This window comes from Chaetodon trifascialis, chromosome 8 (assembly GCF_039877785.1).
Source record: "Chaetodon trifascialis isolate fChaTrf1 chromosome 8, fChaTrf1.hap1, whole genome shotgun sequence".
NCBI classification, from domain to species: domain Eukaryota; kingdom Metazoa; phylum Chordata; class Actinopteri; order Chaetodontiformes; family Chaetodontidae; genus Chaetodon; species Chaetodon trifascialis.
This window is the reverse complement of record NC_092063.1, coordinates 16587488-16601340: the sequence shown is the minus strand read 5'-3', so window position 1 is coordinate 16601340 and position 13853 is coordinate 16587488. Positions and strand designations below refer to the sequence as shown.

At 42.1% G+C, this 13853-nt stretch overlaps 1 protein-coding gene across 6 annotated transcripts in view; it reads left to right on the top strand.

Moving 5' to 3' along the window:
* The first annotated feature begins 1063 nt into the window (after positions 1-1063).
* The window catches only part of LOC139335693 (kazrin-like), a 155555-nt gene continuing 142765 nt past the window's right edge, over positions 1064-13853 (top strand). For 5 of the 6 annotated variants that reach the window (XR_011602436.1, XR_011602437.1, XM_070969436.1 and 2 more), the window contains exon 1: positions 1084-1494. Coding sequence is in view for 4 of the 6 variants with exons in the window: in XM_070969436.1 (XP_070825537.1) it covers positions 1419-1494 (76 nt within the window). In the remaining 2 variants the exon portion in view is untranslated. Of the gene's footprint in view, positions 1495-13853 lie in introns of all 6 variants that reach the window. The other variant, XM_070969435.1, reaches the window with a different exon arrangement.

Here is a 13853-nt window from a genome sequence, read left to right as displayed (position 1 = left end):
AGGCTGAGTTCAAAGGAAAGCTGAACCCTTCCCGGCATCAGAAAGGTAGCCACCCCCCCTCCAAGCAGCACTGGGTGGAAGCAATAATACAAACAGGATACGGGGATAAAGTACTTTTCTACAAGTCTCTTCTTCCCTCTCTGCATGCTGTTCATGTGGGACTAGAACAGACATGGTAATGAGGACATTAATAAAGGATGCAGATCCATTTTTAATGATCCACTGGCCCCTTTAGTGTGAAACTGATTTCCGTGTCCGTGGTTGAGTTTTCTGCTCAGAATCCGTGTTTTGTTTTGAGGGGGGCTCGCGAATGTGCTATTTTTTGCCTGCACAAGCAAAGTGCTGCATAAGACTTGCATACACCTGACTCTGTGTGAGTGTGTGTGTGAGTGAGTGAGAGACAGAGAGATGTAGGATCAGTCCTCTCTGTCTATATTTGGAAGATAATGCTGAAGTAGGGAAGTGAAGTGGGGGGGAGGGAGGAAGAAAGAACTTTATTATCCTGGAGGAAATTTGGTTTGGAGCCAGGCATCAACACACGCAGCAGATCACAGAGAAGAGAAGAAAAAGTCAGGGTGGAGGTGTACGCCAAACCAAGATCCAATGACAGGGCTTCTTCTTGATCACTCTGGTCCACCTCTCTCTGCAGCTGTCAACAAAGCCACGATTGGTTAATTCGTGAGCGTGTGCTGCTGTTCGCTTGTGGTCTATGAACTTACCAAATTTGTTTAAGAGTCCTCTGCTGAAGACTATTGTTATCGTGCTTATCTGTTGTCTATCTTGTAAATTTCCCAACATGTATGCCTGCCAAATGACCAGTGAGGATTCAGACTGGATTTAAAAGAGGGAGATAAAAGAGAAAGACTCCAAGCAGCAGCAGGAGCTCCAGTGTAATGTTAGAACTGGCTATACACACACTTACACACATGTCATCTCTATTCTCACTTCCGTCGGGGGAGAGAGTCTGTCTTCTCTCTGCAGCAGGCTTCTCCCTCTCATCGCTTACTCTCCCTCTCTCGCTCTCTCTCTTGCTTTGTTCACGCTGTGTTTGCCTGTGCTCTCTGTCTGAAGCAGCGCCACACTGGAGCACTAATGAGCACGCTGAGAGCAACTCAACACAGATCTCCCATCAGCTGAGGAGCAGCAGCACCTCTGACGGCATCTGAGGAGACGAGACGCAGCGCTGATCTGCAGTCAGCGGGGAGACAGCTGTAAAAAAAAGCAGATGACAGCCCTGGGAAAGGCGTAGGGAGAGGTCGTGAGGTGGCTTCATCTGAAAATTAGCAGTCAAGTTGAGAGAGTGAGGAGAGGATTGCTCCAGTGCAACAGTCGACCCCCTCCACGCTCGGAGGCTGACCCTCAGTCCACTTTCTCTCTCTGAAGACGAAGGACCTTTCCCCTCCCAGAGGACCTCAGCCATGGAGGAGATGCTCACCTGCAGCCGCAGCCCTTTCTCCCAGGTGTTTGGGCGTCAGGGTCAGCTCATGCAAGCCAGTGAGTGTTAACAGCCAGCTAATGTCTATCGAAATATCAAAGTTTTATTTGGCTTTCTTGATCCTGATTAAGTTGAACTTGATTACATGCAGCGTTTCAGTGACGGGTGCACCCACTGTCCATTTGTTTTTCATTCTAAACACACAGACTGGCCATCATGGAGAGTCTTTTAAAGTCGACTGCTCTGACAATGACACAAATTTAAATCCAGTGATATTGGTATGCAAAATTAAGGCGTTTAGGGAGGCAACAGTTGAAGATGTGTGTCCCAGTTTCACCAAAAACGGGTAGGAAATAACATTTTTTAACATCGCCTGCCTTTTAAAGCAGCTTCTGGTGCGATGAATCATTCAGTTCTCCCAATATTTTAATCATGTTATGCTTTTATGTTTTATAAGGGTCATTAATATATTTTGTCTGTCTTTCCTGTTGTGAAATCACTGTGAAAAAAGGCACAATTTATATTTCATGCCACTTCATGCATGGCTTTCTCAAGTGTACGGGTTTTCTATCTTTGATACTGAATCATTTCTGGTCTAACGCGGTTTGACACAGCAATGTGTTCATGTTGATAGATTGTGACGCTCCTTTCATGCACAAGAGAGATGTCAGGTGTGAATATGTGTGCGATGTTTCTTGTGTGCGTGCGTGCAGGTGGGTGTGCGAGCGTGGAGCTCACCTTTCATGTACGACTATAAACCTTTGATCTCTGTCGGACCGAACATGCCACAGGTCTACAGAGGAAAAAAAAACCAACAGATTATCAACAGTCTGCAATTACAATTAGAATTAAGAACACAGGGGTAATTTAATAAACTCTGAAATTTAGATTTTTGTCTACCTGGTTGACAGAATGCAGCATTAATTCCCAGTAAAATGAGAATTAGCACATTTTTAGTCAAACAAGTGCCTCTGTGTTAAAGGCTGCACCAGCCCTCCAAATCAATTTTTGTAGATTTCATCTTTGCAAGTATGTCTGAGGCTGCTTGGTGAATTAGCAATGAAAAATAGATGATGTTTGCTTATAATTAGCCTATGCTTATGTACTTTGCGGGAATTATTTTTTATCCATATTTGAAGAGATTTTGTGCAGTATAGATGCCAGACACCCACAGCCCCCATTCAAACTCTGCGTATGTGGGTGCATATATGGATTATTTGTATATGTGAGCTTTTAGACCCTGTGGATTTTTTTTCTGTATCAAACCTCACATCATGGCAAAAAACACCTCTGGTGTTCTGTCACATACTTCCTTAAAGAGAAAATGGCACCCTTTGGCCACAGCTGACCTGATGTGAGGCAGAGTGAGTTTTCCACCAGTTTGCAGCAGATTTAGATGATTGTATATACATGCTTATAGCTGCTGGGCATGTTCATCCACTGTGGTATAGAAACAGATTTTTTTCCTCAGCTCAGTTCCCATACAAGGCCAGACCTTGGCCTTTTTTTCGTACTGAGTTGAGCTGTGCCTTGTCTGATTATATTTTGTTATTCATCAATAAATAAAGGTTTGCTTTTAGGCATCTGTTTTGCAATAGGAAAGATTTCTTTCGATGTGCAACAGAAAGTTTTCTGAAATGCTTCTTTTTTAATACTGCTCCTCTTAGATTCGTTCTGCTTGCAGGTTCGGGGTTGCAGTTTGCTGGAGTCTTCCGTTGTAATCAGAATGGCTTAGATTGGATAGGTTTCCTGATTCGAGCAATCGAAACGACTGCTCACTTCACGTTCAGGCAGGAGACAGCAAGCAGTGTGACACAGCGGAAAATCAACGGAAAGGACTGTTTAAATGTTTGGAGGCACGTCAAGCTTTCTTTGTGCAATTTGTTCTTGGACGATCACATCCTGAAAATACACTCACACTGAATATTCAGTCTTTGTTGCGCACTCATTTTACATATGCCCAGGGGGTGTTATTGTGTTCCTTCCCTGTTACTTTCCCCCATTCAAACCAAACTTAAAGACAACTTGAAGTCAAACTGTGGAGCTCATTCACAGTGACTCCCCCCACCCCCACCCCCGCTCAAAAGCCTTGACTTATCGGTCACAGCCTAGGTGAGAGCGCTGAGTGAATTAAACCTAAATGCCACTCTCTGTGGTGATGCAAAATGACATTATCATTGCATGTGTTGTGGTGAATTACAGTCAGTCTTGTGCTCCCCAAGTTATCTATGCTCTTTGAAGCTTGTGCTGCACGTCTGTGATTTCGGATGTGCGAGAGAGGGAAGGGAAGGGGAGATGGAAGGAGAGAGGAGGGAGGGTAGGGGATGGGGGTAAGAAAGTGAGCAAGCTGCAAATTGTGTGAATAAGAGATGGGTGGGTTTTTTTTTTTTTTTTTTTTCTATTTTTAGCAACAACCTTACATACTGTTACACAGCTGCTGCAAGACTAATCCACAGTAGCGCTTGCTGGCAATATCTGAACAGTAATTATAGGGGGATTTTTTGTTATCTTTGGCTGTCACCCATCATTGGATCAGAAGTCCCTCAGCTATATGCAAAGGCCTGCCTGAATTGCAGAGAGAAAATCCATTACATGAGTGTTGCACATGCCCAAAGACTTGAATATTAACAACCTTCTGGTGGTACCCTGGCAGAATAAACACTTGACAGAATATTTTTTTTTCTCATGAATCACATTCACGTGGCAGTGCCAGGTGCATAATCCTGCTACAATTCTCTTACTCCCCACTGGAGGTGTGATTTGTTCTGTGTTCAGTGTTGTGATGTGTTGTCAAAAATCCCACAGCAGCCGATGCTCCCGTTTGTCAGAGGGAGCGAGACAACTTAGTTCCCTTGCTTTGAAAGTATTTGGGGAAAGTTCATTTCTTATCGGCATGACTTTTCAAGGTTAGTCCATTCAAGGTAGAGCATTATTTCCATCAGCCACCCACTGCATACTCAACTACTTTAAGTTCCTGTAATGGAATTTAAAGATCTTATTTCTCTTGAGGAACAAAGACGTTTCCCAACACAACAATGTCTATTTAAGCAGAAGTTTACTGCTCAATAGCAGAACATTTGAAGTGTACAAATAGGCTGTTGAAAGGATCCTAGATCAATGGCATTACTTCACCAGGACCTGAGATTTCTGGTTGTCGCTCGATTTGAACAAAAGCCTCCTGTTTTCTCACGTCTGCTATTGTCTCATGGCCTAAATTCCAGATATAAAACCGTTGTCTGCCTGTAAATAAAACAGAATTTAAGATGATTCACGTCCAACGTTAATTTGGACTATTTTTGCTTTCTCTGATACTCTTACGTAAACTGCTTCCACTATTTTTTCCACTATAATCCATTAAAATACATAATAGGCATTATCTAAATATCTTTGTAAAGAGCAGAACATCTGAGAAATTAAATGTTAATAAGGACCTGATCGCCCTAAAATTGGAATGAATTGACTGTCACTCATAGATGTTGATGCTTACTTAATACCACTGCAGTCATGGCTGTAAATCCAACAAAATCCCAATGAGATTGTGACTTCAGAGACAATGTAAACAGTGGAGGAGAGTATATATTGTCAGTTTAGCAGTCATAGTTGGAGACTGTTTCCTTTCTTACCTATCGCTTTACCCTTGAATATCCCCTTAATACCTCAATAAACCGTTTGTAAATCCCTGCTCAGGAGAGGCGGACGTGATTTGAAGTTTTAATACGTGACCACTGCAGGTGTAGAACATATTTTGGTCTTCTTTGAAGTGATTAATTCCTCTCCTTCTTCCACTTGTGTTATGGCTCCAGCACTCTCACAGATTCCTCACACCTCCTTACCCGGTGGGCTTTCCTGCAGTGAGAGATTAGCTTCATGCTCCTGGTGTTGCTAATCATGTAGAAGGAGTCACGTTGCAAGAGGTTTGCCGGTACAGTCAGTGTGTGCACTCAGCGAGGTAACATCAGTTTTTTTTTTTTGTTTTTTTTTTTCACGTGTTGAGTCATGGATTTGGACTGTTTTCAGGGTTTTTATTTGTTTGTTTTTATTTATTTCTGTTGCCCGGCTGGAAAACTGTTCATTAGTGCAAATGAAAAGCCACGCCGTGACTCTACAAGATCTATGCATTGATACTATCATTCACGCTCCATGTGCTGTCATTTTGATGTGCATTACAATAAATTCACCGAACTTAATTGAAGAAATGAAGCCATGGGAGATACATTAGCACTCAGCCAGATTTAAATTTGATCTCACACAGTTTCAGTCAGAGAGGGAAAAATGTGTCACTACACTGGAAAATAATTCAGGTACTGACAGAGACAACAATCATCACTCCTGATTAATGCCAATAATGTGCTGTGTTGCACTCTGGGGTGCACACTGCCGCACACCCCCAAGGGTTCCCACATTTTGCTGCTAGTTTTTGGTATGCTGGGTTAATGTTTTTAGGTTTTAATTCTATGGGAACAACTGTAGTGCATGGTGTAGAATTTCCTTTTTCTTTTTAAACTTAATCTACTTTCACCTTATTTTGACCTTGCACAGTGCTGTTTAGAGGTTTGCATAATCCTGGGAAATATTGCATACTTACTCGTTTCTATATTACATTCAGTATGTATCAGTATTAATATTTAATCTTTATGAAAACTTAACATCTTACCGAGTGCACAGTAGAGCATTTATAATGTTGCATCATGTGCTCGCAAACATACAGCATGTTAATAAGGATATCACTCACTTAATGGTATGATGACTGTAAAGGTATTTGTCTTGGGAACTCAGTGGATCTCTGCTTCGGAAAAGTCCGGATCAACATTAAATGCATGACCCCAAACGCAATTAAGCAACAAAAACAGAGGTCTGTGTCACAGCTAAAGAAAGAGGATAGAGTGATGTAACAAGCTCAGATGTACTTTATGTCTAGACCTGTTATTGACAGGTCAGTCACAGTTGAATGCAGGCCATTCGTCTGCACCAGTGGGTCCACTCCTCCTCACATGAGTTAGAAACCCTGGTATTTCCATCTGCAGAGCTAAATCCCAGCATCAAGATCACATGTGAAATGCAGAGCTTGTTCACTCAGCCACACACACACTGTATGCGCTATGCAAATTATTTTTTTTAAGTTGCATATACAATGATGGGTACCTGAAACTCTGCAAATGTTTCCTCGGTGGCAGTGAAACCGTTTGTGTCAAGTTGTTGTGGGAATCGTTTTTATAACGCACGCCCTCTAAGTTTATCATTCAAAACTCCTCACAGAGGAAAACTGCTGTCAAGGCAATCAGCGACGGACCATGGGACACCTGGCACGCTCTGAAAAATTTACAATGCCACCCCCTCCAATCCATTCCTGCGCTTAGAACTGGGCATCTCCAGCTTCCATTAACCTTCAGATGAATGAGCACGCTGCCAGGGCATCCTGATTGAAAGCAGAGTTGGGGTCAGCAGCCTCTGTCTCTGCATCTCCTCTGTCTCATTCTACTTGTCCTCTCTTCTATCCTCCACTGACCTGCCTTTCTAATATAAGCTTTATGTGCTGGCACATCCTGTCGCACATAGGAGTCATTCTGAATACAGATTCTATGCATTTAAAACTGTCATTGTCCTCAAGAGGTATAGGACTGCAAAGCCAGTTTAAAAACACTGAATATATGATGACTTTATCTACAGTGCAATGACAGCTATAAAAAGATAACATGTTTGAGTGTGGAAATCTTGTGCTATGGTAAAACCATAGCATACCTTCAAGGACATTAGGTGGTATCTGCGCTTTGGAGCTTTGCACAGATGTCACATTTCATGCAAAATTAGTTTCTGCAACATTTTCCTGCTTACTGTTCCACTCAATGCCTTCAAATTTGATGTGATGAACAGCAAATCAATATTCACTGCATCTGAAGCTATTTGAGTTTGGGAGGATGCAGCTCTTGATGAATGTGTATTTGTTTGAAAGGAACACTTAACCGTCATTATTGCTGATTTTCAGGTCAACCATCCTTGGTAGTAGCAGTATTAATCTCTTCAAATATTATTCATAAATACAGCAAAGAAAGGCTACAAAAAGGGCTTTTGTTGCAGATGAACTCCAGCCTGCTTCGGCACTCACTGTTCACTGAGTGCTGTTTCCAGTCACTTGTGGTGTTAGTCATGTTCATGGACGCCTGCGTCTGAACAGGTTAAAGGACTGCAGGAAGGTATTCGTCCCTTTGCGTCAGAGGAGACGGCTGCCTAATGAATATGGAAAAACAAATTGAAAAATACAGAACAGCCACTTTGTGACTTCACATCATAACAAAAATAATATTGCTGGAAAACAAGAAGTGCAAAATGTATGTTGTATTTTTGGAACTACTTTCTGACAAAGAAATAGTTCCTGCTCAAATTTCACAGATAGATTTCTCAAAACTTGGTGAAAAAAAACCCTTTTTCCTTTCCTTTCTTTTCTCATCCTGCATTTACAGCCGCCGCCTAACAGTGGCACTGTTGCAAACGCGGATTAACGAGCCGAGGCCTTCGATTCTTAAAGATAACTCGCATATGGCGGGTTTATTAAACCTCTAACTTAAGCGAAGTTAGTGTGGACAGGTTATATAATTCATTGTAAAAAAGAAAGCAGACAACTAACTAGTAAAATAACAGAGGAGGATGATGAAAGCAGAGATTTTTAGACGGAAGTAGCGCCACAGCGCGACCTTGGCTAACGTTAGCCCAGCTAGCAACAAGAACCACCTGAGGAGCGCCCACTTTCCAAGATGGAGAGTCTGGTCGAGGCGAGTCTGGTCTGTGTAGGAGTTACAACAGACATACTCGGAGTTGAGTACCGTGATGTATGTTTCAGTACAAGGGAAAGCACAGAGCACACACCTGCGTTAAGGTAAGACCGCATGCTCTACTACCAAGTGTTGATGCTAATGATCAATGATGATGACTATTGATGTAATGAACAGTGCAGCGCTTTGCTGATTGATAAGCGGATAAGTGCCAGTTAGTGTTGGGTCGTGACTGATGGAGAATGCAACATTTTCTCTTGAGTTATCAGAGCCACTAACAGATGTGCAGTGAGGATTCACAGGTGTGTACTGAGCCTTTGATGTTCCCTTGCAGCTGATTTCATTTTGCTCATGAAATGCTATATTGGTGCTCATGAGTGAAGCATTGCCTATAAAATGCAGCTCTTTCTTTTTTGTACTCCACATCACAGATTTCTGCCTGTGTTGACTTTCACACCGGCTTTGTTGGTTGCGGGTTCTGCACTATGTGTAGTCCTCTGTCCTTAGCCTGTGGTCCTCAAATCGCATCTCTTCCATCCAGCTCTGAGAGGTGGATGCTGCAGAGATGAAGGGACAGTAAGGAAGATGGAGTGGTACGTTGCCCTGCATGGGTCCTATCCATAGTCCACAGATGTGTGTGAAAGCAGATTTTTCACAAGTTTAAATTGCTAGAAAAATGACTGATCCCGCCATATTACTTTTTGAGGATTTAAGAGCTTAAATTGGCCTACATCTTGTTAAGAAATAAATTATAACATCATTATGAACCTGCAGGGCTACTTGAAATGAGACTGATATCAAACACACTGATATCTGTTAGAAAGACCTGAATGAAAAGCCAGTGTGTTCTCTGAAAGACTATGGATTACTTTATCCTTTTAATAAACGTGATTTAAGCAGGGAGTGTAGGCAAATCATCCATTTGCTCAGTTTTTGAGGATCATTAAAATTTTTGGCATTTTCTGCATCGCACATGCTTATTAAGGTCTTGAAATGACTGAATGAATGTGTGATTTCTGCAGTACGCACTGGCTACATTTGGCTGCTTACAGAAGTGGCACTAACATTGGCATAATTTAACTATACGCCACTGTAAAAGCACATATGCCAGCAACAGAATCCAACACAAACAGTCGAGCTCAAGCTCATTGCAGCGGAGAGACTTGATTTTTGTTGGCACAAGTGTCCAACTGGTGTACAAGCTACCAGTTGGCTCTCAGTGGTTCTGTGATTATCATATCAGCGAGCAGTGATGCACAGCAGCACCACAGGGCAGCCGCAAGCCGGCGGGCCTGGATGTCAGCCAATAGCCAGGCAGCGGCAGCCTCGACCGCTACCTTTGTTCCTCAGCCATACGCTGTCATCTGTACTGCAGTCTTGCTTTTCTTCTTTGAAATTTTAACACATTATATGACCTAAGATTTCCACAATCTGATGTGCTATGTTACATCCATATATATATATATATTTTCAGTGTTTCGACTGGCCCATACAGACCACATGACAAATTGGCTATGGCTCTTTTTCATGGTAGACATTTTGGCTTGTTACAGCAGGAAAAGCACAGGTTTAACAAATATGGAATATAAAAATGGGCTATTAAGTGTGTGTTGTTCTTATTCTGACAAGACACAATGTCTGCATTTTGAAATGACTCTTGTCTGATTTTACAAAGTCTTGTTCTGTTAGATCGCCCTCCCTTGGCAGCTGATGAACTGTAATTACCTCCAGCGGGGAGGTGATGTTTTTGCTTCGGTTTGTTTATTTGTCAGCGGGATTGCAGAAAAACCACAGGCCCGTTTGGTGGAAAGGGTGTAGCATGAGCCAAGGAAAGAACCATTCGATTTCATGGAGAAAATGCACAAATTATTTCTCATCTCAACTACCATCGCAAGATAGGGAATGGCATGGTGGAATAAATTTCCTTACATCCAGTAGATGGCAGTAAAGTTCATCAGTGACAAAACACTGAAATACGATGACTTCGTGTCACAGTCCACATTCACAGGTACCAGTACTCCTCTGAGGTAGTCGACACGTCTCCATAGAGGAAGCAGTCATTTTGGAGCACTTGGTTTCATAGAAGAGCCGGTACAGTTGGAACATAACAACGCTTTCCTTAATCTAAGATGTGCCTATGGAAACGTAAATGCACACATATCATGCAACAAATTATACTAATTAACTAATTATACCCAAATCTAAATGTGAATGGTCTGCAATAAACCCTGCCGGAGATATTAAGGAAAAATAATTATGCTTCACAGGAACAAGCACTAGTTTTCACTGTGAAGTAATTTCCTCCTTGTGAACATAGTTTTTTGTAACAAATGTTTTTGATATCAAGCTACCATTTTCATTTAATATTTGTGCGTATATATATGATATTAAAGTCTTCTCTGGTTTTCACAAATGTGCTTTCACTGTTGAAAATGTTTCCTTTATTTTACATGCACATAATAGATGCACAGCAGAGACGATAAGGCTTTAGCACAGCATGTTGACATCATTGCACTAGTTTTGGGAATATATCCAGATGTACAGCATATCGTGGATTAGCGGTCTGCGCTCTCCGAGTGCCCCTCTGGTTAAGGAAACAGAGTCTATAGCTCTGCTTCTGAAGTAAAAATTTAATTTCTGCTCTCAGTTGTTACACATTTGACAGACTGGCACAGATTTTCCAGAGTGTACAAGAGAGAAGTCTGAAGGCACAGAGTGCTGTGGGGAGTGTTGCGTCAGATTTTCCCATCCCGTTTACAATAGAATTATGGGATTCAGATTAAAACTTGACAAAGTGTTGGTTTAACTCTATTTGAGGGATCATGGGGAGTTATGTCATGCTTTAGGACAAATAATTTCTCTTCTGGCTCATCTGCAAGGCATGTGTAATCCTCCCTAATCACTGAAACTTGATTATGTTTGCAGTTGTGATTGTTTTGCGTCATGTTTCGCATTCTTTGGCGCTCGCATGACACGTCTCTCCTTTCCCTTGTTTTTTTTCTCTTGGCTGCATTTATCTGCAGCGGCAGGTGGATGACGCGTCAGCAGCAGCAGACGCATGTGAAGTTTTCTGCCAATCACGTCAATCCTACTCTCTAATCCGTCACTTTCCTGCTTCTAAATCCTCACTTCAAGCGTCTGTGCTCTCCCATCTAGACAATCCATCTCCGCCAAGCTTCCCTCTGTGAGACGAGAGATCATTGATGAGTGATAAAAGCTTAGGCTTTAATCCAAAACACATACAGGATTAAAGGACAAGTGTTGCACACTTGAAGAAAGGCAATTGGGCCTGCTGTGACTTTGAGACTGAAATGGGAACTTCACGAGATGTTGTAATAATTGTCCAAGAAAACATCTAAGCGCGCTACATACTGTAGTTGTCAGAAATGTTTTTTGTTAATGAACACCAGCAGAACAGTCTATATCCACGATTAGCTTGACTTCTGCTTTTTCACGCTCACATTACAGCACTTTCCTTCTCCGATAGTTTCTATGTGTAAAATATTTGCACGTTCAGGTTTTCTGAACATAATTGCTTTGCAGAGGACAGTGTTTTGAGGCGGTGATGCAGTCTTTTGTTTGTCTTGATTTTACACCCTCAAATTAAACACCTTGACACGAAATCACCTTTAGAGATAGTATTAGCGTGCCCATTGAAATGCGTCCACTCAAACATTATGTCTAATTGACTGCAGGAGATAAAGGAACAACCACAGTGCAAACGTCTGCTTACATCAGTGTGTTGGGAAAGGAATAATGAAACCCTGATAAATGCCAGTGGTTGAAATGATTTTGCCTCCTGCTGCGCATTCGATAAGCACAACATACAATATTACTATACTCCCCAATCTTACTTTAGGTTGATAAAAACACTGGGAGAGAAAGGAGCTGGAGGTCCATACTGTAGATGTCAGCATCAGTAACCTAATAGACGTAAGAGAAGAAACCCCCCTGATTGCTTTTATTGCACATTGGCAACCAGTAAACAGAAACCATAATGCCTCACACAATGCACAGAGGGCCCAGTGAAAGGTTATCATCTAATACATCAAAGTAATGGCCACATAGGCATTATACACACTTCCTATTTTCTCAGATATCCTTGCTTGTTGCTGTTCTCTCGATGATTAACGAGAACAGCATCATGGTTGGAGAAATGATGCTCTCATTAAATGCTCAACATTAATTAAAACCTGAAGATGCGATCAGGGCTGATTGAATCGTTCTGATCAGTCGCAGGTTATCAGGCAAATAAAAATGATGCAGTGTATCATCTAGCCAAGGACAGAGGAGTGTTTCATTCTCTGGATGTGCTGTGGCTTAAAATCTCACCTTCCACTGTAATTATCAGAGGCCCCCGCTGCCTAAGGGAGTAATCTCACTCTAGCTGGGGTGTTAGGATGGAACAGCACAGCGGGCTGGAAAACCACACAGAGCCGTTAGACCGAGCTGACCCCAAAGATCAGTCACGTCTAAATCAAAGTAGTCTGTGTTGACTCCACTGCAGGTTCTCTTACAGCAAGACCAAACTAGACATTTAAAGTATATTTCCCAAAAGATCTACCTTTTCCTTTAAAGGGGTGTTCCAACATTAACACCTCCATTGTGCTGGGGTGAGGGCAGAAATTAAAGACAGATATCTGGAAACCTGGCAAATAAAACCAAAACTCCCTGCATGACTAGTTACCACTAGAGGAAAGAAAGCACGTGGGCTTTTTTGTCATTTGGTTTAATGTTGAAATATGTTTCATCACTAGTTCATCTACGTGCTTCTTGATCACGTCTGCATGTAACTATGCAACAAAAAGCGATATAACACAGTCATTTAATGAGCGTCTCCTTGATTTGTTAGTGTTCAGAAACCATTTAAGTCTTATTGAATTAGACACAGGTCCACAGAAACTGCTTCATTAACTGAAAGTTCCCTGATGAAACTTAACTTAAACACTAAAGCCTGACAGAGAACTGTCATTATACATGTAATCCCTCTTGTTTATGTTTTGGCAGCAGCTTCCAGCCCCCACAGCCAAATCAGCAGGGATGACAGTGAAGGGAAATGGTCTTGTCAAGTGTGATTCATGCCCCCCCACCTTCTCTCCCGGTGCCAGTATACAGACTTCTCAAGTGCAGTTTGAGAAGCTGCGGTACAGCAGATATGTCTACTCACATTACGGACTGTCATGCTTCCTATACACCGCATCATTTTCACTGACCGACACCTTCGCCACTAGAAACACTTCTGTAAATATTAAAGAGAGTAGAGGTTCTGTGATGTTTGTGTCTGTGTGGGAGTGGGTTATGTCTAAAAACACACGAATGTTAAGGCCAGTTTCTGTAGTCAGACTCAAATTTCCTCCGCTCTCATTTTCCGTAATGTTTTTGATAATGCGCTCGGCATTAGCCGTTAACTGTTCTTCCGTGAGTTCAGAGAAAGTGCATAATCCTGTTAGAGAGCATTTGAAATCATTTCACAGTGAGAGCATTTTTGTCTTTAAAATTCACCCGGCGTTGCAGAGAAAATAAGAGTACCACATTCAAAAATCCTGCCTCGCGGATGTGACATGTTTGCGGAGCGCCCGGAAGTTCAACTCTGGACTTCAGTCGGAGGTGTTTATCCTGGGATCCACATTTTAATCATCGTAGTCGGGGCA